The 27,535-nt window shown below is 34.7% G+C and overlaps 2 protein-coding genes and 1 pseudogene across 2 annotated transcripts; 2 read left to right on the top strand and 1 right to left on the bottom strand.

Moving 5' to 3' along the window:
* The first annotated feature begins 736 nt into the window (after positions 1-736).
* Positions 737-7,052, top strand: LOC140977326 (tyrosine--tRNA ligase 1, cytoplasmic-like). The gene is made up of 10 exons (XM_073442042.1): positions 737-893; positions 1,069-1,216; positions 1,950-2,239; positions 2,330-2,426; positions 5,170-5,275; positions 5,367-5,449; positions 5,542-5,687; positions 6,323-6,428; positions 6,553-6,612; positions 6,984-7,052. Exons 1-10 carry the CDS (start codon positions 814-816, stop codon positions 7,002-7,004), a joined length of 1,137 nt encoding a protein of 378 aa, XP_073298143.1. The 5' UTR covers positions 737-813; the 3' UTR covers positions 7,005-7,052.
* A 2,119-nt stretch (positions 7,053-9,171) lies between these two features.
* LOC140970854 (interactor of constitutive active ROPs 1-like) lies at positions 9,172-10,751 on the bottom strand (annotated as a pseudogene).
* A 976-nt stretch (positions 10,752-11,727) lies between these two features.
* LOC140977319 (polyphenol oxidase I, chloroplastic-like) lies at positions 11,728-13,710 on the top strand. The gene has a single exon (XM_073442030.1). It carries the CDS (start codon positions 11,768-11,770, stop codon positions 13,535-13,537), a length of 1,770 nt encoding a protein of 589 aa, XP_073298131.1. The 5' UTR covers positions 11,728-11,767; the 3' UTR covers positions 13,538-13,710.
* The last annotated feature ends 13,825 nt before the right edge of the window (positions 13,711-27,535 follow it).

Below are 27,535 nucleotides of genomic sequence, written 5' to 3'. Positions count from 1 at the left end.
ACAATCCAGATGAGAACTCATAATCATAAAAAATGCAATACATATGTTAATAACCTATTTCAAAAATGACTAATGTCGCAAAATGTTCTGAAGTTATGATTCCGGAACGATCATATCCATTTTGTTTATATTACAATTTATATTGTTTGTTGTATACCGTTGATATCAATCAGACGTCACTTATTATCATATTGAATTATTTATATCTCTACCTACTAGGAATGAAATTGAGGAGAATGCACAAATCAAAATTTGAAAAAGGTGGTTGTTCCGCTGCTGCTTCGTCTAATTTAATTTTCCTTATAATGTTGTGATTTACTCTCTAAGAAAGATGAGAATTATATAATTTCGACTAAATTCTTGATATAACAACTCATGCATTTTTTAAATGTAAAAATAGACTTTTTTTTTCATTTATGTGCTAATTTGGTTTTGTGTTCTTACAAGTTTAAATTATTTTTGGAACATATCGATGTTACCCTTTGGATTGGGGACATGCCAATGTCTATGGTTTCTAATTGTCTTGATCAGTCTCTTATTTCGTATGTTGTACATTTATCATATATATTTATGTGAATATCGATGAATTGACACTTACATATTGGATACTATAAAACATAATGTCATATCTAAATTACGGTATAATCTCTTTATTTTTAAAATTATTATATGATTACTAAATTAACTATAAAAATAAACTCAACAAACACGTGCTGGTGCACGCACTGGTTTTCCATATAGCTCAAAGCCTAACGCCACACTAAAAAAAAACCTAAAATATTGCGGAAACCCTAAACTTCTTCATTGTCAGCAATGGAGAACGACGATAGCCACCGTAATGAGGCTTCTCCCTCTCAATCACTTCAATCCCTCTCTATTTCTTCTCAATCCCAGTAAATCTCTCTTTCTATCTTCACGCGCTGTGGCTTTTTCATAATCTGTTATTTGTAGCAGTTTTATGCTGCATTTAATATTTTTCTTGTTTTTAGTATTTATATTGTTTTCAAATCTATTTCATTTTGGAGTATATTTTGTGGGTTTTGAATTTTTTGATGAAATTATTGGTAGAATGAATGTGAAGGAGAGGTTCGATGTAATAAGAAGCATTGGTGAAGAGTGCATACAGGAGGATGAGTTGGAGAGACTGTTGGCTAACAAGCCTAATCCCATTTGCTACGATGGGTTCGAACCCTCTGGGAGAATGCACATCGCTCAGGTCATTTACTTTGTATTAAATTTCAGAAAAGTTCCCCTTTTTTCAAGTCTAAAGAGGATAGCTCAGTGATCATGAATTGGTTTCTTGGTGTTAGTTAAAATTTGGTGTTTTTTGTTATTTGAGCTTATTTTGACTGATATCTCATTTTGGTTTTACGACATTATTTTTGGTTGGAACTTGAAGGTCGATGTGATTAAGTTGTTTCTTGCATAGAACATTGACAAGTTGTGTGAATGGGTATGGATATCTTGGACTGCTTTAAAATTCACAATCCTTTTCTGGTTGTGTTTTTCTGTGGGTTGAACTGGCCAGCGTGCAAATCGTTAAAATCATTTTATTCTGCTTGCTTGTGAGTTTGTCTGGGATTAATAATCTTAACAACAGCATCATTGTTGAGGATGATAGAGGGTAATTTTATTTTACCATCTTATGATTGGAACCGGAATACTATTTTATGTCACAGCATTGACAAGGCTGGATTTTGTAATTGCCAAAAGGTGCATAGTATTTTGTGCTTCTGATTTTTTCATTTTGAATATCTATTATTGATCAAGTTTAAATATTGTTCCTTGCTCTGTCTCTGATGATTATTCAATATATGAGTAGTCTATATTATTTTTCAGAGACTACAGAGTGCATTTTCCCAGGAGATAAAGATATACATTGACATATTTTAAATAAACTTGCTTATATATTTGTTTTATAACTATCTATGTAATGTATCCTTGAACAGGGAGTCATGAAGGCCATTAATGTCAATAAGCTGACCTCTACTGGCTGCAAAGTGAAAATTTGGATTGCAGATTGGTTTGCTCAGCTAAACAACAAAATGGGCGGTGACTTGAAGAAAATTCAAGTTATAGGACAATATTTGATTGAGATATGGAAAGCTGTCGGAATGAATCTTGAAAGTGGTCAGGTAGAATTTATATGGTCTTCTGAAGAGATCAACTCCAGAGCTCATGAGTACTGGCCTCTTGTAATGGATATAGCTCGGAGGAACAAGCTTCCGAGGATTGTGAGGTATTTTTTTTTCCTATTTTCATTTTAATTGATATTTGAATATATTAATATTAACAGATTTGTTTTCTCTCTTTTGGGTGACGTACCTAGGTGTTGTCAAATTATGGGTCGTTCCGAGCAAGATGAATTGTCTGCGGCTCAAATATTCTACCCATGCATGCAATGTGCTGATATTTTTTTTCTCAAGGTGACTGTTTATGTATATGCTTTACTATAAGTTAATGCTGACAAGTCTCAATGTGTATTTTGAGTCCTGGGTTTCAAGTTGTTCCTTTGATCTAAAATTCAGACTTTTCTCTCCTAAATTCAAGTGATTGTTTAATTTTCACCCCAAGAATTATTTTAGTCATGAAAGTTTTAAGAATTACAGATTATTTATTTTCTTACCATTGATGATTGAGAATAATAATAATCACATAGAGGTTGTTGGATATGATAATTGACCCTACTGGGTAGAGCGATCGAAACGTAGTGCTTGAATTGTTATACGGTTTAAAAGATTTGACTTGCACGGTTTTCACAAGTTGTAGCTTTTAGTAAAAGCGTCAAGTGCTCAGTCCTACAATTGGTATCAGAGTCAAAATCACTGGTTCGATTCTCATTGATTACGAGTAGTGTAATTATTGAGAGGGAGATTGTCGGGTGTGATAATTCTCCCTATTGAGAAGAACAATCGAAACGTGGTCTTTGAGTTGCTGTATAATTGTTGCATTATTTTGCTACCTGCAAGTGCACGGTGTCAAGTTTTAGTACTCGGTGGAGCCAGATATCGATCTCACATGGAGTGCAATTTAACTATAAATTAATTACCACAGTTAGAATAATCAGACGAGAATAAAAATCTAAAGGTACGATTTCACTTGGTCTTCATTATATTAAATTATCATTGATATCTATATTTATGATATCAATCCATTTACTACCCAATAATTCTCAACTATTCATATTCTTTTTCCAAGTGGTGCATAGGTATCAATTATATGAAGTCGATTTCAATATACCTATTAAAAATCAAACAATAAATAATTTCAAATAGAACAATAATTCTTTTAATGGATTCATTGGAGTTATATGTCTTCCAAACTCTATAACACCAACAATATATTTTCTTTCGGTCCTATTCAAAATCTTCTTTCCCGAGTGATAGATCTCAAATAAATATGATAATCCAATTTGTGATCAAGTAATTGAAAACAATAAGATCCGAAAAATATAAATAAACAAATAAGTAATTCACATATCTAAATCAACAATTCATAAATAAATATTCGATCAAGTTACGTTGGAGAAGAACAATCGAAACGTGGTCTTTGAGTTGCTGTATAATTGTTGCATTATTTTGCTACCTGCAAGTGTACGATGTCAAGTTTTACTACTCGGTGGAGCACAGATATCGATCCCACATGGAGTGCAATTTAATTATAAATTAATTATCACAGTTAGAATAATCAGACTTTATTTAAAAAATTTAATATAATGTTTGTTGTTAATTATGAACTAAAATTAATGAAAGTTCGCAATCAATTTAAATCAACGATAATAAGAATCTAAAGGTACGATTTCACTTGGTCTTCATTATATTAAATTATCATTGACATCTATATTTATAATATCAATCCATTTACTACCCAAGAATTCTCAACAATTCATATTCTTTTTCCAAGTGGTGCATATGAATCAATTATCTAAAGTCGATTTCAATATCCCTATTAAAAATCAAACAATAAATAATTTCAAATAGAACAATAATTCTTTTAATGGATTCGTTGGAGTTATAGGTCTTCCAAACTCTATAACACCAACGATATATTTTCTTTCGGTCCTATTCAAAATCCTCTCTCCCGATTGATAGATCTCAAATAAATATGACAATCCAATTTGTGATCAAGTAATTGAAAACAATAAGATCCGAAAAATATAAATAAACAAATAAGTAATTCTCATATATAAATCAACAATTCATAAATAAATATTCGATCAAGTTACATTGTCCTCGAAATTTAATAAATTAGTTAATGAATGAAAAACGACAAAATAAATTCATGTTCTTCCACTTCACTAATAGACTAAAAATAAGTGAGAAGAAAGAAAGAAGAATCGAATCAGAGTTGCGACTCCGTCCCCGGTAGATGCGCTCTTCGTCATCGCTCTCTTTCCCATTCTCTAGATTTTTGTGCGTGACTGCGGCTCTCCTTTTTTTTGCGCTAGGGTTTCAATATTTATATTTGTGTCCAAATTCCTAGAGCCCACGAAAAAGCCCGTGTAGTTCTGCGTCGCGGGCAGGTGCGCTACTGGCGCTATCTTCGCTCTTCTGTGCGCAGCCGCGCACGCGCTTGTCTTTTTTTTTTTTCGCTCGCGCCTCTTCTGCTTTCTTGTTCACTTCATTCTTCCATTTTGGCATTTGATTTATTCCTTGTTGGTCACAAATTGTGTGTCCATGTTTGATTCCTGCAACGACATAATTAACTGTGAAAACACGTAAATCCGCCCGATATTAGCACACTTTCATGCCAATTTTTTGGGTAATTTAAGTGCAAAACTTGCACTTATCAATAATTTAAAATATTTGAGTTAGCTACCACTAGCTATAGCTTTTGGTAAATCGGTAAGCGTTATGTCCTATAGACGTCAAATAATTTAATTTAAGAGTGACATAAAATCAATATTATGCTAGTGTTTTCGCCAGTTGCGAATTGAGATATCAACAAATTCATTCGTTAGCTTGTGTGAACCTTGAGTTATAAATTTTTTACCCGTATAAAGCAACAGGCAGTGTATGATGAATTTTTTAACAATGTTCTATTGGTTGTGTGGCATAGGTGTAGATGATCTTTTCCATGTGGTACTGTTTCTCTGGTAACTTATTACTGCGACCAAATTATTTTTCCATTCTATGTTTAATGCCAACCAAACACTGGTGGTTTATATAGGCTGATATCTGCCAATTGGGCATGGACCAACGTAAAGTGAATGTGCTTGCTAGGGAGTACTGTGATGACATCAAGAGAAAAAACAAGCCTATAATATTGTCTCACCGTACGTATTTGTAGAATTATTTAACTTTACCTTGACACTTAATTTTAATAGTACTAATTGCTCTGTTTCATTTGGTTATTTTCATGTGCAGATATGCTTCCTGGTTTGCAGGAAGGACAGGAGAAGATGTCGAAGAGCGATCCATCATCTTCCATCTACATGGAAGACGAAGAGGTACCTTCCAGTTGGCCATGTTCTTTTTTGCAATATGGTTTTTCTAAAAAAACCTTATTTCAAATATGGACATGTTACTCATAAATCCACAGGCTGATGTGAATTTGAAGATAAAGAAAGCATTCTGCCCGCCAAAGGTGGTGGAAAAGAATCCATGCATGGAGTACATCAAATACATTGTTTTTCCATGGTTCAATGAGTTCACAGTTGAGAGAAAACCAGAAAATGGTGGCGACAAGTGAGTCTTGTTTACGTTCTTACTTATCTGCCATTTGTTTTAGTCACTATTTGGCCCATGTGGTGAGGGAGATAGGCTCCGCATAACTAGCTACACTAGTAACTATTTTGCATTCGTTCGCTTCATGAAATCGATTAGCTTAAGTCGCTAAGAGAGTTCAATATATTGTTCTATAAACGATTTCGAGCTCTTCACTCAAGACAATATGAGATGGTGGTAATACGATTAGCTTTAACTTCAGCAAAGTGATGTTCTTGTCGATGTAGGACTTAATTCAGGATCTACCAGTGTCAATTCTAAACGTGACTCATATGGGGTCAAGTGATGATTCTCATTCATGTAGCTCATGAGATTTCTTTTGTATGTAACATTTTGTATTTGCATCACTTGGCTCTCAGTGTTCCAAGTTCCGACTTATAGTGTTCTCCGATAAATTTTGCACGTGACGAGTATCAGGGTTGGGATCGGGATAAGGATCTGTAAGAAACTCTTCACGATAAGCTAAGCTAGCAACTATTTTGCATAGATTCTTATTTTGCTAAAACTCGTTAAACAACTTGATAGGGAAGTTCATTGTATATATATGTATCAACCCTTTCAAACTTCTCCCATAAAATAATGTCTTGTTATTTTAGGACCTTCAAGAGTTTCAAAGATTTAGCTGACGAATATGAAAATGGTGATCTGCACCCGGGGGATCTAAAACCTGCTCTATCAAAAGCGCTAAACCGCATACTACAGGTCATTCTTGTTTTACCGGTCATACTCATCATTTTTACAAGTTGCATACAATATAATCGTGGTTTTATCTTTTAAATACTGACATTTGCACTTGCTCATGCAATTATTAAATTTGTGTTTTCAGCCAGTGCGTGATCATTTCGTTAACGACCCCAAGGCCAAGGAGCTATTGAAAAGGGTAAAGGTATGTTGTTTATTTTATTAGCTCTGGCTCTACTTTGAATTTGATGTACAAATTAACGGCCTCGTTAGTTTTTATGTAGAAAATATTTATAAACTAATATACAAAACTTATTGATTATACCTTTATATATATATATATATGTTATAAATGTAAAATAAAACTTTTAAGTAATAAAACAAAAATCCCAAACCTCAGGGTCGAACAAGTAAAATATAAATTTACACCTTTAATTTGGGTTTGGATTATTAGTGTGACATTATTAATTACGTTGAATTTTGATTTTAAATGAATAGTGGTGATTGTTAGTCAACATTATTGAATCAATATTCCTCGCTTGTGCTCACATTCTTTATTTTTTCCCAAAATTGTAGGGTTACAAGGTAACCAGATAATGTGGAATGGAAGCAAACAATCTCAATGCCATGATGCTCCACTAATTTCATTTGCTCTAATATTTTTATCATTTCTTCAACTATTGAATTTGCGTCCGTATACTTTACCACACCACACCACAATTTTTTGTGTGTATAACAAATTAAGGTTATTTATAATGAGATATGAACCCTTTTGTTCTAAGAAATTTCTTTGTTTTTCCTTTTAAACTTGCAATTTTTGTGTATGTATTACAAATTAAGGTTATTTAAAATAAGATATGAACCCTTTTGTTCTAAGAATTTTTTTTGTTTTTCCTTTTAAACTTGCAATTTTTGTGTATGTATTTCAAATTAATGTCAAGTTCGAGTCGTATTTAACAGTAATATTATAATTGTTACTAACCTTAATTAATATTAAAATTAAGACTAAACATGTATTAAGACTAAGACTCTAAACTCAAACCAGCACTTGTCGCTTCCTCATATCGATTTATATTTAGAGTAGCACAAAACATACCTTGATTTGGGCCAAAAAAGGGAAGGTAACTTACAGTTCATCCAACTTCGAAGTGTATCATGATAAAGTTTTATCCCTATGCCGATCAAACGGAATGCATAATTAGCGTCTGTTTCTAGGAAAGAAACCGAAGAACCTGAATGAATCGTAAACCTCGTCGAAATGTGCCTTCAAGCCTCATTCTTGGTCCATTCGAACTGATGTCCATTAAGTCCAATATATCGTGCATTTGGTATGCTTTCAAGTTTTAAAAAAACGGCGGCTTAGTTCGATTATTCGTTGTTGGAAAACAATCAGAGATCTGATGTGCAAAAGAAACTGGCTCTTTACCCATTCCAAAGAACCCAGTGACTCTTTTTTGAAGTCGTCATCCCCAACATAATCATTTTCTGCACACCCAAATACAAGAAAGACCACGTTTTTCGAATGGGATTCTCCCGAAGAACTTTGAAATATGAAATCCCCCATGGCAATCAAATGGAGTTATTTGGGAGAACCTTTGACTCCTCAATGCTATCTATCTTCACTCCATCTTTGACTGTGAGAAGATCGAACTATGGAAATTTCGACATTTTTCTTGAACCTTTGGAAGCCTGAGAGGCTTTCTTGATAGACAGGGGAGTGTAGAGAGTCTCTGTGTGTCAGTTTCAACATCAAACCTCTCGGGGTTGAGGCAAATGATGAAGAAAGATTAATGCAGATTATCAAGAAAACAACAATTTGTGCCATGTCGTTTGGGTATCAAAAAATTTGTAAATATGACAAATATAATCCATTGCTCATGCCTCATGGCTTCTTATAGTAGTTGGAGCCCGTCCAAATTTTTTTCATCTAATGCGACGTTTTATCCATGGTTTCATTTATTTAATTAGTGTTTTTTATATATAAGATATTTGTGATGGATATTTATGGTGTTCCGAACTCAGAGATCTATCTCATTTTTAGAACATGTGGTGCCAATGTCATTTTTTGGGACATTTGGTGTCATTAGACCAAACGACCAGTGACAATTATTGTTTACAAGTCATATACTGATTTATATAGATTATGAAATACAGTACATTTGTGGAACATGAGATCTGTAGATCGTAGTGTGAATTAACTTAATATTCTTTTTCCTTTTTTTTTTTACTTGTGAGGAGTAATTAATGTGATGTGTTCTCTGGAAATCTTCTCTCGTTGAACCAAATCATTCTTTTAAAAAATGGATGATGCATCTTCCCAATCTAGTTTTTTTTATTTATGGGAAAAACTCGAGTTTTGACATGTATTTAATTATTTTTCAGTTCTTTAAAATAGGGGAAAAACTCGAGTTTTCACGTCTTTTAATTCTTCTTTGCAATGTGGCTTAAGTTCAATCTCATTTGACATGCATTTAATTCTTTTGTTAGCAATTTATGGGCTTATTTATTTACTTATTCATGTCTTTCATTGTATATTTTCACTAGGAGAGACAAATAGTTTGTGATAAACATTTGTTCGAGTGAAACTAGGATATTTAATAGTAAGATACAGTCACACAACTCATTACTTGAGAAAATACTTTAAGCAAAATCTGATAGAATTTACAATTTTTAGAGAGAACAGATGCCAATCCACTTACTTGTTCATGGGCTTTATGTTTGTACAAGAGGTCACGGCAAAGCACAAAATTGGAGAGATATCTTAGTCAGTCTAAGATCAATGTCAAAGTTTGTCTAGAGAGATGGATGAACATAAAACTTTGAAGCCAAAATACAATGAAACTATGGACAAAAACATGAGCAAGAATTTCATCGATGAGCAAGGTTTCGAGGCTGTGCTACTTCAGGCCCTTCTTTTTCCACAGCTCTCCGAAGATTTTAATACCAGAGCCTTTCCTCTTCCCACTTCCAAAAACATTATCAGAATCGTCCTCGTTCTGTCCCGGAGAATCAGCATGACCGACTGGTAGGAATGTGCTTCCATAATGTTTATCCATCGATCCACACCTCTCGGGAATCCTTCTTCCCGTTATCTTGGTTGCCCCCCCTAGAACTGACGCTGCAGCATCGGCTGCTTTTCTCCATTGCTCGGTTTGCACACGTAGCATCTTCATCTCGTTTTCTAACTCCTCGCTTTTTCGATAGCTTCTAGCTTCTCATTCATCTGAAAAGCACTGGCTTTAGTGTTTTCAAGTTCTTGATCAGCCTTATTCAACCTCAATATCAGCTCGTCTCTTTCAGATTGAGATGAAGATATTTTAAGTGACTTCTCATTAAGCTCATTTCTTAAGCTCTCATTTTCTTGTTGAAGAATGTCCAATTCTTGGCTCTTCTCAGCTAATTTGTTCTTCAATAGAGTCACCTCATCATTCTTAGAAGTCAACTCATCAAATGAAGGATTTTCAGGTTCTGAAGTTGTCTTGGTTTCCATAGCAACTTCAAAAACATAGGTTTCCTTGCGAACATCCTCTGGCTTTTCAATCGTTGCACTGAGTCATCAACGATAATAAGAATCTACCATGTCACCAACATTTGTGTTTCCATGTCACCAAAGGGCTTTTTAAGAATTTCTACTGGCTCGGGAACCTTTTGTTGTTTCTTGGATTTCTTCTCTGGTTTATCTAGAGCCACTTTTTTACCAGACTCTGCAGAAGCCAACTGGTCCTTCAGATTCTTGAGCTCATCTTGTGCTTGACCAAGTTGAGATTCCAAATCAGCAATCCGTGTCCCTAGTTTCATTTTGTTTGCCGGAACAGATTGGACACCACGAGGGGATCGACCCTCTGGAATTTTTAGACTCTTTTCAGTCCTGGGCCGATGCAGGGACTCGGTATCAGAGCTTGAAGTCTTGAGATGAGGTGGGCCTCGGGGCGATTGCCTCTGAGGCATTTCTGTTAACCTGTTGCATGATACTATGCATCAACTAAATGGAAAGCCAATAACCCACTGCATAGAAGGGGAATCTTGATTATGAGAACTACCTTGATCTTGGAATTTTTTAGACAACTAAAAATATTTTCACAGCAACTCCAAGCTCGATCTGCATAATTGCTATGCAAAATCTGAATATGATCTAAGAATAGAAGATGAGACGAGGTTATACAAAACTAAGATGAGATCCTTTGAGCCGATTGTTGAGCGACTACATATCCTTCATCGGACCAAGTTCAAAGATAAAGAATATCAAGATTCGGATCGAAAAGATTCACTTTTGTATCAAACTCAATAACAATTAAAGCAAGAATTACAAGCCCTTTTCAGTATCATAACAGAACTAACAAACATATTACAAAACCCAAAAGAAAGCAACAAAAATAAATAAAAAAAATCATCTCTAACAGCATGAACATAACCAGCACATCATTAAACTCTTCAAACAAAGGACAAATTACTAAAAAAACACAAACAAACGAGCGCACACAAATCTCACCCTTGATTATGCTTCCTTTGTTACTCAATTTTCTCTGAAAGAATCTTCCTTCCCTTAATCATCCACAGACAAAAGAAGAAGTAGCAGCAGCCGCAAACATTAATTAAGAATTAGAAAGAAGAAAATGGGTTGGGTTTATCCATGTATTGTAGCCGTTTGGATTGCATTTTGTGGACATATATATCGACAGCTCTTCTCGAGAGTCGAGACAATCTGTAAAACTGTATGTACGTGCAATAACCAACAACAACAAATCAAAGCTCGAGAGGAGAGAAGGCCTTACAATTTGAAAGTTTGAATTAAAAGTGCTATTCCAATATTTTTTTAATTTGTTTTAATAGTTTTTTCCCCCACTATTTTAACCATTATGATTTTTTTTTAATAATGAGGTTAAATAAATGTGATCGCTCAAACACCTCTGTTTTTTCTTCTTCGTGCTCGTTACTTATTTTAGAAATCTATGATTCTTGTTTTATTTGGGTCGGATTCTCATCAATTATCCATTTTTTGGCCCTGTCTTCAATATGTTGGTCAATTAGTTGTGAGTATTACTATCTCAAGTGACATGGGTTTATCAGGATGTATTTGATATAATGAAGTAATTGGTTGATAGAATTGCAAAAAGAATGATAAGATTAATAAGCATTGGAGCGTGATATATTCAAATAACTGGTTGGTGTAAAATATCAAATTTATGGGCCATGAGATCCATTAAAATTGAGAAGCCCAAAGAAAGGTATCCATACCATATGATTAAAAAATATATAGCATTAAATAGCGGACAGAAGCCCATTTCCCAAATCCTCTCTCATCCTTCTTCCTACGTTGTATAAATAAACCAAAACTTACGCACATTACCCCATTCCAAGCAATGGCTTCTCTTCATCTTTCATGCACCCACTCCACTTCCTGCTCCGACCACCACCGCGCCTCTCCTCGCCGGATCTTCCCCAAGCCATCACATTTCACCACCCGTTCAACGCGCACCCACCGCCTGCAAGTTTCTTGCACCGCCGCAGCAAACGGTGGCCAAAACCAGAAAGAACCCTCCTTCCAAAATGTCGAAGCTTCTGAAGGGAAGGTCGACAGAAGGAACATGCTTCTGGGTTTAGGCGGCCTCTACGGCGCTGCCAACCTGGTTCCTACTCCGGCCGCCTCAGCCAATCCCATTCAAGCACCGCAACTAGACAAGTGTGGCACCGCTACCAACTTGAATACCGGTCAGGCTCTAGACACCAATTGCTGCCCCCCTATAGCAGCGAGCATCATTGATTACCAACTCCCTCCAGTTTTGCAGATGAGAAGAAGGCCAGCAGCTCATAGAGTTACTCCTGAATACATTTTTAAGTACAATTTAGCCGTCGATCGGATGAAGCGTCTCCCGGCGGAAGATCCACGTAACTTCATGCAACAAGCTAACATCCACTGCGCTTACTGCAATGGCGCTTATGATCAACCTGGGCAAGGCACACTGGATCTTCAAGTCCACAATTCATGGCTGTTCTTTCCTTTCCACAGGTGGTACCTTTATTTCTACGAAAGAATCCTGGGAAAACTGATTAATGATCCCACTTTCGCGTTACCATTCTGGAACTGGGACAATCCTAAAGGCATGACGATCCCACCCATGTTCGTAGATCCTAAATCTGCTATCTACGACGCGAAACGCAACCAGAAAAATTTGCCTCCCGCTGTGATAGATCTTGGCATGACCGGGAACACCGACCCTCTTCAAGTTGTGGCCAACAACCTGACTGTAATGTACACAGAGATGGTTCGTAGCAACTCTGATGCGTATGATTTCATGGGCAAGGCTTATCGGGAAGGAACTCCAGTTAATCCAGGTCCTGGTGCATCCGAGCGCGGCTCTCACACAGCTGCCCACATTTGGGTCGGAGATCCGAGAGAGCCCAGCGGAGAAGACTTGGGTAACTTCTACTCAGCAGGACGGGACTCTTTATTTTACTGTCATCACGCCAATGTCGACCGAATGTGGACTCTTTGGCAATATTTTTTGCCTAGCATCAAAATTCCGGACAAGAACATTACAGACCCCGATTACCTCAACACGTCGTTCCTGTTCTACGATGAGAATGCGCGGCTCGTTCGCGTCAAAGTTAAGGACTGTATAGATAATCTGAAAATGGGATTCGATTACGAGAGAATCGATCTCCCATGGCTGGACTACAGGCCTCCACCCCAAACTTCCAAGGCTAGAATCGCAAGAATTGCCTCTACGGCACCGAAAGCGGAAACTTTGTTTCCATTGAAGCTGGAACAAGTTGTCAGGTTCGAAGTCTCCAAGACCAAGAAAGGAAAAGCCGACGAATTGCTGGTCTTGGAAAACATAACACTGGACACATCTAAATTCCTTAAGTTCGATGTATTTGTGAACGATGAAGATGACAATCCTGGGGAGCTGGACAAGGCCGCTTATGCTGGAACTTACGCACAGGTGCCACACAAAACGAATACCCCATCGGCCACCACTTCAATCCGGCTGAAGCTCACGGATTTGTACGAAGACATGGACCTCGCAGATGATGACTCTATTGTTGTGACCTTGGTGCCTAGGCACGAGGGCCCTGGAGTTACCATTGGTGGTATCAAAATTATTGAAAATCCTACCAAAACAAGTTAATTATCAGTTCCCGGTTTCCTCTTTCGAAGTTTCCTTGGGTTTAACGTTTGTACGAATAAAATTTCCTTGGCACCATTCGCCCTGTGGTGCTTTTGTTTGATTGCGTGCATCAATCGTATCGTTTTCACCATCTTTTTGCTATGAATAAACTTTGTATTATTATGTTCGAACCACTTTTGTCTGCTTTTCTTTTTCCTAAAGTTGAAATATCTTGAAAAGGGGCTTTTTTATTTGTTGAACTGTAGAGTAGAACATGGCGAGTCCCGTATAGAGATGGACATCTCCAAGAGCTTCTCATGTCTGTGTGTCTCAAAATTACATTTAGTTCCTCAACCAAAAAAAATTTACAATTAGTACCACACATTTGTCTCCATGACCATGAAATCAATATTGCTACATCATATCTACAATATATGTATATTTTTGTTTTACATGAGTCATCTTCGAGTTTCCACATACATATATGTTCCGGTTTTGTTAATGTTACTTACATTGATAGTGTTTTTGTCCACTCAACATATGACATGTATGTTTATTTAACTTTGATATATAGATAAATAATCATGCTTCATTCTTCAATACACACGTATGATGAGTAGTTGAATAGATGAGAATATTATTTATATAAATAACATATATGAAACATATTCAACTTTCTTTCCGGCAAAGTGTGCAAATTAAGTGTTTCTTTATTTATTATTCAACTTTCCTTCTTGCAAAGTGTACAAATTAAGTGTTTCTTTATTTATTCTTTAATAATTTTGTCGTTGAAATATTAAAAAAATGGGTCAAAAGTAGAAAAGTATCGTAAAGGCGATCATATTTCGACAAATTCAAAATATTTCACGATAATTAATTGCCCCCACGTGGTGTTCTAAGCTCTTTGGTAGGATTGGCCCAAAGATACCATTTATTCATATCATATTTAAACCAAAAGCTTACAATACTGAAGCCAAGCTTAAGATTATTAAATAAATCGATATTAATTTTCTTTGTCGACACATGTTACAATATTACTGTAAAGTTTTGTTCGCTTATGTAACGATGTACGGTTTGGTTTTTATACGAACTCAAAATATATAGTTTATACAATGGTATGAAAGTTTTGAAAAAATGACTAAGAATCTTGTGAGATGGTTTCACGGATCTTATTAGTGAGACAGGTCAACTCTGTCATGATCACAATAAAAAAATAATATTTTTTTGCGTCATAGATGACCCAAATGAAAGATTTATCTCACAAAATTGACTCGTTAAATTGTGTTACAACCTTCTTTGTATTGAAAATTACATGGCTATGTCTCGAATATGAATGCAGGTCATTTGACTTTAACATATTTTTGTAACTTATACCAAAAAAGCTCTAAAAAGTCGTCGATCCGCGTCGAGTTTCTGAAGCATCCTTCCACTCTTGTCTGAAAATGTAGCTCGTGAATCAAAGGGGTTAGGTGGGCGAATTTTGGCTCGAGGGTAGGTGTGTGCGAATGGGACTCTGATTAAAGGAGCGTAAATTTTATTTTAGAATATGACATAATTTATTAGACTGATAGATGACAGATATATATTATTATAAATAAATAAATAAATAATGTGTACTTTATAATACGTCATGTTTCATGTTTTTTTTTTAAAATGATATACAAATGTTCAACATAAAATAAAACTAAAATATGTATGACCATATACAAAATTCATTTGAAATAGTCATATAAAATTTGGCATGGCAGAGAGCTAATCAAAATTCTTTATTCGTGAAATATGTTAAAACATTATATTATAATAAAATGTTTTCATGAATTAAATTTATTTCAAAAAATTGACACAATTTTAACTCAGACAAAGTCGATACGGACTGAAATCGGGAAGTACTACTGCTATACTATATCTTGATTGATGTTGATTTGCATATATATGTGTGGTACTTTATTGATAACGATATTTATAATTGTGTTAAGACTTGAGATAGGTAATGAACATTTAAATATTTGTAATTTAATTAAAAAGTATCAACTTTTGCTGCAAAAGGAAAACGTTAAAATTAAATATTTTTTTATTAATTATTAGCACGTGACTATTTTTTTTTAAAGCTATCAACATATATTTTTATTATTGAGCTGTTGTCATAATTTTTAACCTAAAATAAATTTGACCAATTTGAGAATTTTTTTTTTTTTTTAAAGAGAAAACACAATTAAACATTAATAAGTGGACCAAGTGGGCCTGTTTCTTTACTTCTTCCAACGACATGATTCGTGCCCATGATCGTAAACCAAACCTTTCTGACCTTATCCATTCAAAGAATTTATTACTCGACTTTAATTAGATCTGTACAATTGGAGTGGATTTCATGTGAGACCGTCTCATTGATATTAATCTGTGAGACGGGTCAACCCTATCCATATTCACAATAAAAAATAATACTCTTAGCATAAAAAGTAATACTTTTTCAAGGATGACCCAAATAAGAGATCCGTCTCACAGATACGACCCGTGAGACTGTCTCACACAAGTTTTTGCCATACAATTGTTATTAATTAAAATTTGTGAATAATTTTAAGATTGTAACATGAAACTTAGTCATTTTAAAAATCAATTAAAAAAAAGATTATTTAAGTTATATATGCAACTCCAAATGTATATATGTAACTCTCAGATATTTTATATATAATTCGATAAGCGAAAAAACTTTCAATAACATGTCTTTAAAACTTTTGGAAACGAAATAAGATTATATCTCAACGTCATTTCAAATGTTTTTTTTTTTTTTAATCAAAACCTCGACAAAATAACAGTTAAAAATTTGAGAGGGAACCATAAATAATTAATGGTGTAATTAATGTTTAAAAATTTTGTTATTTAATTAAAAGTTGTATACGGACGTCCACCTAACTCCAACACATACACGTGACTGGTAGAAGTACACCTAACTCCATTATATACATTCATTAATTAATCGATCGATCGTAGTGGGCTATCGATTCCATTTTCAATGTACAGCGTTACTAGCAATTATTGTTATTATTATTTATTTATTTATTTATTATTATTATTATTCCATATGGTCGATCACAGTTGTAATTATTACTGTTTTTTTTTTTTTTTGGTTCTTCCTCAATTTTAAAATCCCAATTTTATTTTTATGTGAAGATAGTTTCTATTACAATGCAAATTACCCTTCTCGGTATTTTCATAGAATTTAGGTTTTACGATAATTTTCATATTAGTGTTGAAAAGCGACAACCATGATTTTACGCATGTATGTACGTGCTAATAAAGAGAAATTAATTAATTTTTTGACACGTAAAATTTGCAACATTTATTGATGAATATCGATATGTTTCATTACAAGACTGACCAATGAAAACTCACATGCATCCGATAGAATATGATTTAACAAAGAGGTTATTTTTAAGACAGTTAACAAAGATTTAACTTGTGAAACGCATAAACCAACTTGATGTGATCTCGCTGAAATGGGAGGAGCCGGGTCGGGAGCTCCAACANATGGGCAACCGACTTGCCATACTTAGTAGGTGGCACTAGAATCGAGGTACCTACTTCATTTTGNTGCAAACAAGAAAGGAACTCGTGAATGGGCGCCGGAGAAGTGTCTGGCGTAGCCACTCCGATGCTTAAGTCAGCAGGTTGAAAATGAACACGAGCAATATTTGGGAGAAAATATGTATAATGCTTGAGAGTTCAAAGATTTCAGACTCCGTAAATGAGATTAATACCTGCTATTTATAATAGAAAATGAAGTAGGTACCTCGATTCTAGTGTCACCTACTAAGTATGGCAAGTCGGTTGCCCATACTCTAGCTTCTGATAACTTCTAGGACACTCCAAGCCCAAGTTGTTCTGACAGATTAGACGGCCTGTATCAATCATACTCGAGTGTGGTTCAATTCTCGAGGTGGCTCGGGTGGTCGGTTACCCGGGTGCTTGTATAAGAGCCTGGGCTATGATGACTGCCCGGGGAGATGAGAAGTGCCCGGGTTATTGCGTGAGAGATCGGGATGTTCGGAGAATACTCGAGAAATGTAGTGCTCGGGTTCTTGATGGTACCCTGTCACCAATGACCCGGATCCTTATGGGGGTATCACCACCCATCCCTAAAATAGTCGGGCTAGAGTTTGACTCGCTGTCCCGATCAGTCATATCTGTACTTTTGTTGGAACATCATTCAGAGTGTAAGAGCATCGGGGGCTTCAAACATCCCACAGATGAAATGGGATACCGGGGTCTGATATAGCCCGGGTTGAGGATGAGATGCAAGGGCCTCACATCTCCCGGGCTTTGGGTACTGTGTCGTTTAGTATTCTCGGGAAATCTATAAGGTATCATTTATGACGCATGCGTTTAGCATTAACCTCCTGCCGAAAAATCGTTTCGTATTCCGAGAATCAGATAAGTCAGACACATCGATATGCGTACACGTCCCTTCCCATATCTGTTACAATTTCCTAGACTTATTTTGATCGTCCGATTTGATCTGGATCAACGGTGGAGATTGATTCCTTCCCTTTATATATAGTGACCCTTAATAGCAAATAATTATCTGAGAAGTCTAATGGCAGATTCAAGTAATTCGAAGACTTTTGATAAGGCAGAGGGGTTCATGAAAACAGCTCTGGAGGAACGAAAAACTGAGCTGGAGGATGAAGTCTTCCATAAAGTGCTTCGATTCTGGGAAGGGCTGTATGAGCTTGAATCGTCTCAGTATGTAGAGGGAACTCCCACTCCTAAGCAGGTGGCTCTTATGCAGAAATATCGCCGGTGCCTCCATATTGCAGACAGTGTGGACATCTTTACTCACGAAGGTGTCTACATGCTGATGCTTAAAAAGGAGAGGAAGATCCTGAAGAAATATAGCAGATTCAGATAGCTTTTCCAAGACGTCCACCGGAGTTTTAACCAGTTGGTTAAACAAATGGAGGGATGCCATTGAGGAAGAATATTTGAATGTACTCTCTGCTCATTCCTTTTAATAAATAAAACGTTTCTCTGTTTATCTTTGTTTTTTTTCTTTGTTGCAAGAATCTAATTTCATCAGTTGATATGTATATCATGAACTGAATATAATAACTGCCATAAGACTAACTGATAAATGACGAACTGAAACGCCAGCACTCAATATCCCCCATGTTTAAAATAAGTATCGGGGTCTCACCTCCCCCGGGTTTTAACATAAAGTACCGGGACCTCATATCTCCCGGGCTTGACATAAAGTGCCGGGGCCTCATATCTCCCGGGCTTGACATAAAGTGCCGGGGCCTCATATCTCCCCGGGCAGTCATCATAGCCCAGGCTCTTATACAAGCACCCGGGTAACCGACCACCCGAGCCACCTCGAAAATTGAACCACACTCGAGTATGATTGATACAGGCCGTCTAATCTGTCAGAACAACTTGGGCTTGGAGTGTCCTAGAAGTCATCAGAAGCTAGAGTATGGGCAACCGACTTGCCATACTTAGTAGGTGGCACTAGAATCGAGGTACATACTTCATATTCTACTATAAATAGCAGGTATTAATCTCATTTACGAATTCTGAAATCTTTGAACTCTCAAGCATTATACATATTTTCTCCCAAATATTGCTCGTGTTCATCTTCAACCTGCTAACTTAAGCATCGGAGTGGCTACGCCGGACACTTCTCCGGCGCCCATTCACGAGTTTCTTTCTTGTTTGCAGGTGTTGTTGAATCCATTATCTTCAATCAAATTCTCCAAACATTATAAATTGTTGATTTGATCTGTTGGAGCTCCCGACCCGGCTCCTCCCATTTCAGCGAGATCACATCACAACTGTTGAGAGAAGGTTGGGGTGTCTCTCAAAGAAATGCTGCAAGATAAGTCAATGAGAGTTTAAAACCGTAGACTTGGCCAACCGGTTAAGTTCAGTTAGTTGAGGGAGTTGGATAAGCTGTGGAGAAAAGAAAAACAGAGGTAATCGCGTGGCCTATAAGGGAAACTCTCCGCTGAAGGAAAAACACACACAAATACACAGAAGAATTCATGAGAGCAAAAGCACGTCAAGAAGAAGAGATCGAGGAGCTGAGGCTCGATAGAAAGATTCTTGAGTGCTATTCATAATCGTTGTATTTGTAATTATCCCTGGTGATTCAATAAAAGAGTTTGTCTTCTATTTTTCCGTGGATGTAGGTCATTCAAGGCCGAACCACGTAAATCATTTTCTCGTGCAACTTTACTTTCGTGTGTGTGCTTCGTGAGCTTGCATGCATGGTTAGTAACAAGAGAGCTCGTCCAGTAGCTATAAGCCAAGTCTGTGAAGAGGGCAAGAATATTCATTACAAGAAAAATGATTTTTCGCAGCAAGTCATCAATTAATGCACGCTGCGAATATTACTTTTAACAGCGTGTACCCATATGTGTGCTGTTAATATTGTTGCACTTGACTGAAATAACGGCGTGCCTTAAAAGCACGCTGCGGATAGTAATATCCGCAGATTGCATTTATGTGTGCTGTTAATAAATTATATAAACGACAGCGTGTAGTTATATGTGAGCTGTTAATAACCTGTGTAATTTTCGCAGGGCACAATAAATGCACGCCATTAAAAGTATTATTAACAGCGTGCATGTTTATGTGCACTGTTAATAGTAAATCATTTTTTAAAAAAATATTGTCTAGACATTAACGACGTACATTAATCGCACGTCGTCAATATTATTATTCACGCCATGCATATTAGCACGCTGCGAAAAATGGCAAAAAATGCATATTAGCGACGGTTTTAACTCAATTGTCGCTAATAATAGATAAGCTTTTTGATAGAGCGACGGTTTCATAAACAACCGTCGCTATGCGTCGTAGCGACGGTTTAATAAAAAATCGTCGCTATACCAAAAACTGTCGCAAATTGTCTATAAATATCCGTATTTTCGATCTATTTTCCTCCACACCGCTTCACAACATTTAAAATTTTTCTCTCTTAGACGATTTTAGTTTCGATTTAGAGTCTGTTTTTCGTTTCAATTTTTTGTTAATTTTTAAGTGTTAGTTAAGATCATGAGTATTGTTAGCATAGCCAGATTGTAAGTTTTTTTAAAAAAATTTATTAAATTATAAAAATAATTTTTTTTATTTTAACGAAAAAAATAGCGATGGATTATGATATACCATCGTTATATTTAGCGACGGTTAAAGGTAGCAACAGTTTTTAAACCGTCGCTAAATTATCGACGGTTTAATAACCGTCGTTATTTAGCGACGACTTTGTCAAAAACCGCCGCTAATTTTAGAAATATTAATGAATATTATCGGCGTACATTGCACTCTGCGGATAATTGTATTAAAGGCGTGCACGTCGCGGATAATAGTATTAACATCGTGCACATATACGCTGCGGATAATCTTGAACTTTCAACAGCATGCAATTGTTCAGCGTACAATATGCGTCGCGAAAAGAGAATTTGCGCGCTGCGAAAAGCCATTTTTGTTGTAGTGATTAACAATTAGCGTCGTCCGTGGGAAACCAATCCACGATCAATCGACAAATCAAGAAGATGGGATCGATGAAATACGACATTGAAAAAATTCACAGGAAACAATGATTTTGGGTTATGGAGAATCAAGATGCATGCAATCTTGATTCAGCAAGGTCTTGTCGAATCTTTGAAGGAAGAAGAATCATCACAAGAAGACTTGAAGGAGAAGATAACCAATGCAGCCAAGTCACAAAGTCCCATAATTCTGTGCTTGGGTGATAAACCCCTTCGTGAGGTCTCTAAAAAAAACCACAGTTACTGCCATGTGGGGTAAACTCGACAAGATGTATATGACTAAGTCCCTTGCTAATAGACTGTACCTAAAACAAAGATTGTATTCATACAAAATCGAAGAAGCAATGGAATCTCTGACCAGATGGATGACTTCATCAAGATTCTTGATGATCTTGAGAATATCGAAGTAAAGTTGGAAGAAGAAGATAAAGCTCTAATATTGTTGATTTCCCTCCCAAGCTCTTATGAACATTTTTTTTATTCAACACTCGTTTTTTCATTTAACACTCTTCAAGTATCCAACAAGCTAAAGCAAGATATAATGACAATGTTATACATTTTTTTTTGGTTAATTTTAGATATCATAAATAAGTTAAAATATTTTAGAGATAATTTTTAAATTAATTATTTAAATAGCGTAATTTGTTCAATTTTAAAATTTACTATCGTTTTGTAATAATGTTACGCAATAAGGTAGATTTTCCACAACTTCTTGTAATAAATAATATCGTGTAGACGATATAATGACAATGCGTTCACAAAATAAAAGATAACGAATTAAAGACAAGGATAATGACATTGACATGATCTGGTTGCATTTAATTGCGCTGAATTTCCCATTATCTCGTCCTCTTATTTGCATTTGGTTTCGAATTGTATAATTTTAATTTTTATAAATGTCTTTTAGTATGATCAAAAAAATTTTTTTAAAAAAAATTTGTTGATATTTTGGTTTTGCTTTCACAAGTATTTTAAATTTTTTTAAAATGTTTTATAAGTTAAAAAACTTAAATATGTGGTTGGATAAGATTTTATAATCGAAAAATATTTTTAAAGAAAGTGTTCGTCAAGTATAATTTTAAAAAACAATAAATGTATGTTTTTTTTTAATGTTTTTAGAATAAGTATGTCTCTTGTGAGACAATCTCACAAATCTTTATCTGTAAGACGAGTCAACTCTACCGATATTCAGCATAAAAAGTAATATTTTTAGCATAAAAAGTAATACTTTTTCATGAATGACCCAAATAAGAGATTTGTCTCACAAAATACGACCCGTGAGCCCTTCTCACACAAATTTTTACTTTTTAGAATAATCAAACACCTTTCCATGTTTTTAGCTTAGTTGAATAAAATAATAATTTCTGCCAATTAAATAACTGAAAGAGAACATTTTTTTTAGGAAAAAACAAAAACAAAATCCCACATTCATGTTGTGCAAAAATTGTTTAATATAGATATCTTGAAATATTGTAAAAAAGATTACATAGATCCAAATTCACTCGAGAAAGCCCGAAGAAAGCTATCGATCCATATTCTATATTCTTTGGACTTTTTGATCGTATTTGGGCCACCTTAGGAATTTCAAATGGGCCTAGTTCTTGTAAATTCATTATTTCGCCTCTCTCTAAATTGACTAGCAAATATAGATATATATTAATACTTTTTAGCACGTCGTACAATTTTTTAAAATTAATTTAATTTAATTTTAAACGAGGGTTATAATATAATTGTGAAAAATAATGAGAAATCAAAATAAAATTTTGATATAATGAATAAAAAAACATAAAAAGACCAAAAACAATGAACCTACAACATTATCTGTGCTAAAAAATTAACACTTTATTAATATATAATAATTAAAGTGGTTTGCGTTCCCGAATAATAATGTATTTATGACAAAAATTTGTGTGAGACAGCCTCACAGATCATATTTTGTGAGACATATATATTATTTGAGTCATCCATAAAAAATATTACTTTTTATTGTAAATATTGTTTAACCCGTCTCACAGATAAAGGTTTGTGATACCGTCTCACAAGAAACCCTACTATGTAATTATATCCAAAATTTTAACAAATCCAAATATTATAACTTGGAAATTAATTATTTTGTTCACCGACGACTGATCCATATGTGAATTTCACCGTGCTAACGAGTTAATGATAGGACAAGTGTACTGCTCTATCTCGAGTACTGCAATGTTTTCTTTTCGTGAGAATTGGTTGTACTGCTTGAAGTACAACACTTTTTTTTTTCTAACAACTTGATGATCAGATTCTGTGTATCATTTAATCTTTATAAAATGGTTGGGGACAGACCCTCGATTCCTCGGACCTGGTGAACACCTGTCGCCGGAATACATATGGCTTTGATGTGGCGGAGCTACCACTGTTGTTGGTATCAAAATCAGCGAAGAGGGTTTTTATAAATTAACTAAGTTGACCTTGATACCATCAATGGTGGCGGCGGCGCCCTCCAGTACGCGGCCAGTGGAAGTGAATACTCATGACGGAAGCCAGATTAGATCAATATATTATATGTCCGGTTGTAGAATTTGATGATTTTTGTTTGTGTTTTTTAAGGAATTGCGTTTGATTTTGATCATCACGAGATATTGTTTGCTGTTTGCCTGGCAGGAAATTGAAGTATCAGAATGACAGAAAGTGAACAAGCCTGAAAGAGGAGAGACAAGGTCATACGGGTAAAGAGAATTCCCAATTTTATGTTTGTACTAAATAATTATATTGAATAAATTTGAATGAATATGTTAAAACTAAATAAATTAAGCTAATGTAAACGGTAAATAAACGAATTAAAATAAACTATAATTGACTAATTTTGTAGAGAATTTTGAGGTCGATAATTTTTTTAACAAATCAAATAATGTTGTTTTTACCAAAGAAAAAAAAAATCTGTTCCAAATTGTCAGATACAAAATCGATACAAATGAATAATTTGATTTTTTTATAATAAACGACGTGCATCTCGATTTGACAGTTAGTTATAATTTTCTAATAAACTATCATAAACTAAGAAACTGAATCACATCTCGATTTGACAATTAGTTATAATTTTCTTAGTAAACTATCATAAACTAAGAAACTGAATCAGATAGTTGAACGAAAACTCCCGAGCAACGAATTTAATATTATCATTATGAATTGATTTAATATTTTTCTAATTGGAATTGAAAATTTTTGAATGAATTTTTGTAGAGAATTTTGATCTGATTTGTTGATAATAAGTTGTGTAGTCTTTAATTTCTTGATTATTCTTCCTATTTTTGTTTGTATTTGCCCAAGTGGTTTGGATCATCTTTCATGATCACTGATCATGGATCATGGCCACAACTTCTCAAACCTTGACTTTTCAATCTTTTAATTTAATGGGTTTTTAACTTAATGAACTCTAATTTTTATTTGGGCTGGTTGAATTTGGGCATAACCACGTAACCATTGTTTATGTTGAATTATTATTTTAGCATTAGTAGTTTTGTTGATTATCACTCTATTGATTTATCAACCGGGTTCTCGTTTATTTTGCAGGAATGTTAGTTGGAGAAAAGCGAGGATTTGAGAACTTCGAAGGTCAATGTAATAATAAATACCTTAAAAGACTAATAAAAATAAAGAAGATCTCCACATAGTGAGTGCCACTTTTAAGTCTAAAAGAAAATTACCAAATTTGGATGAAGATGTTTGCAAGTAGTAGAGCACATACGTACGGAGTTCTACGCACGTGGAGAAGAATTAATACACATATACTAGGGTATTAGTTGCACTAACATACAATATTTCTTTTCCCTTATATTCTGTTTCGATAATTTTTGGATGGAAAATGTGGTCTTTCCGACCAACAAGCTAATTGGTTTAACCTATAAATAACAATTTTGATATTTGCAAAAATAATATATGTTGGCTAGTGGATGAATGAATGCAGACAATAGGCCTGCATTATTATAAATTTCTTTGGTTATTGACTCATTGTGTTGTCAATATTGTGTTTTATTTTTATTTTTATATCTATGTTGTGTTTGAGGTTGTGGCTGAGTGATATTTTACGGGGAAATCTCTGCAAAAATTTGGTCAAAACGGGCAAATGACTTGTTTTATACAATGTATTACATAACCAATATATCATAGTCCTTTTAACTATCATCAAACACAAATAAATTAGAGTGGGTTNTATCATAGTCCTTTTAACTATCATCAAACACAAATAAATTAGAGTGAGTTTCATGTGAGACCGTCTCACGAATCTTAATATGTGAGACGGGTCAACCCTACCCATATTCACAATAAAAAGTAATACTCTCAGCATAAAAAGTAATATTTTTTCATGGATGACCTAAATAAGAGATCCGTCTCACAAATATGACCTGTGAGATCGTCTCACACAAGTTTTTGCCAATAAATTAATAACGAGCATATTTTCGATTCGAGATGATGACATTCAATCACCAAACCATTTTGCAAGCGACTTGGAAATTCAAGCTTCCACACCATCATTATGTAAATCATTCAAGAACAAAATAACTGCAAGAACGAAAATGAACCATCACCTCAATGTTTCAAGGCCATGGATTGGCCAAAACATTATTTATACATTAAAATAGCTAAATCATAAACTTGACTTGAATTTTGTATTGGAAACACTATTATACAAAAAGTGTCTTTGAGGACTTCTTTTACAAAAAAAAAAAAAATCACTGTTTAATATAGTTTGGACACTTTTTATAAAAAGACTAGGTAAAAATTAACTCGAAGATTTCTCCTTACCGCTTGATGCAATTTTGTTCACCATTACCTATCAAAAACTCCTATGAATCATCACATTATAGATGTGAACTCATTTGGCAGTTTTATTGTTCCATTAGCACAATCAACTGAAATTGCTATCTATCCGACCTAAAAGTGAAAACTCTACTGTTACGTAATCTTTTTGAACAAAATCTTCCTTCATATTATTTGTGATTTTCATTACCTGTGTGGTGGATATATCCTCTTCCATATTTATGTGCCCTTAAAGTGAATTGATAAAGAGATTATGAGAATTCCCTGATGATTTTCCTACCTCGGCATTTTTTTTGTGGGCATTCTTCTTGCATTCATCGTGTTGGACAGAATTATGATGATATTCTACAACTTATTTCAATCTCTCAATGTGGTCGATTTGATATTGCTCACATTTTCTTCCACGCGAACCATAGATTCCTCTATAAGTTTCATGACACTTGACATAATCAAATCCAATTTCTCGATTCTTTTCTTGTGCTCCATCTCTGAAGTAACATGAGGAACAATTAGACCATCAAAAATTTCATTAGATTGCTTCTTTTGATATATGTCCATCTCCATTTTTCCCGCCAAATTATGAAAGAATCCTCCAACCCGATCCTTCTTTTTCAAATCCTTACTTCGCTCCTTCCTATGAAACACATGATTCTTCTACCGAAACACAATTATATGAATTTGAAAATTCAGAAATCATATATTCTTCATATTTCCAAGTATCAAATGTTATATTCCATTCTTTTTCATGCATCCTTCTATTGCATGTTTCACATACTTTATGCATCATTTCCCTTGCAAAAGATGCTTGACGAATGCACATCTGATATCTAAAACCACGACCATATAAACATGAAGAATTCAGATTAGAATACTCTCCATGTTCTCAAGGATTTATTTATGCGTTTTGGTTGATAATATATTCTTTCCATCTTTTCTCGGCAAAAGTCCATATCTCATCTTGTATAAGATCATAGTATGAATCCGAAATTTAGAGTATATACTTACGTCAAACATCCAAGTATCCCTTGAATGCATTTCCTCTTAACTGATCACCAACTTTCTGAACAAATGTTCTTGCTAGCATCCATAGGTCCTTCTTTGTGTTTTCTCGCTTCCTTTGCGACATTGTCCTGCCTGATGTGCCAAAACTATTTGCATAGAAAAATTTGTGCAAGCGTACCAGACAAGAAATCATGTCAAATGAATAATCTGACTTCTATGATCAAATGATGTGGATCCTGATTCAATCGTTAGTCATAATTCTCTTAGAAAACTAATAAAAACTAGGAAACTGGATAAGATAATTGAAGAAAAACTGATGAACAACAACAAATTTAATATTGTCAGAATCAATTGATTCAACATTTTTATAGCTAGAATTGAAAAAAACTGAAAAAATAAACTAAAACTATGAAAATTAAGATAATTAAAACTGGAAATAAGCGAATTAAAATGAACTAGAGTTGGCTAATCTTGGAGAGAATTTTGCATTTGATTTGTTGATAATGAATTGTGCAGTCATTCTTATGATTTTGTCTACTTTTGTTTGTATTTTTTCAAGGGCAAAAACTTGTGTGAGACGGTCTCACATGAGACCCACTCTTTTTCAAGTGGTTTGACTCATCTTCTACTATAACTGATCATGGATCATAACTCAATTTCCTCAACATACGTG

Source organism: Primulina huaijiensis, chromosome 1 (assembly GCF_012295235.1).
Source record: "Primulina huaijiensis isolate GDHJ02 chromosome 1, ASM1229523v2, whole genome shotgun sequence".
NCBI classification, from domain to species: domain Eukaryota; kingdom Viridiplantae; phylum Streptophyta; class Magnoliopsida; order Lamiales; family Gesneriaceae; genus Primulina; species Primulina huaijiensis.
The sequence above is the reverse complement of the archived record's forward strand: the minus strand, read 5'-3'. Positions and strand labels throughout refer to the sequence as shown.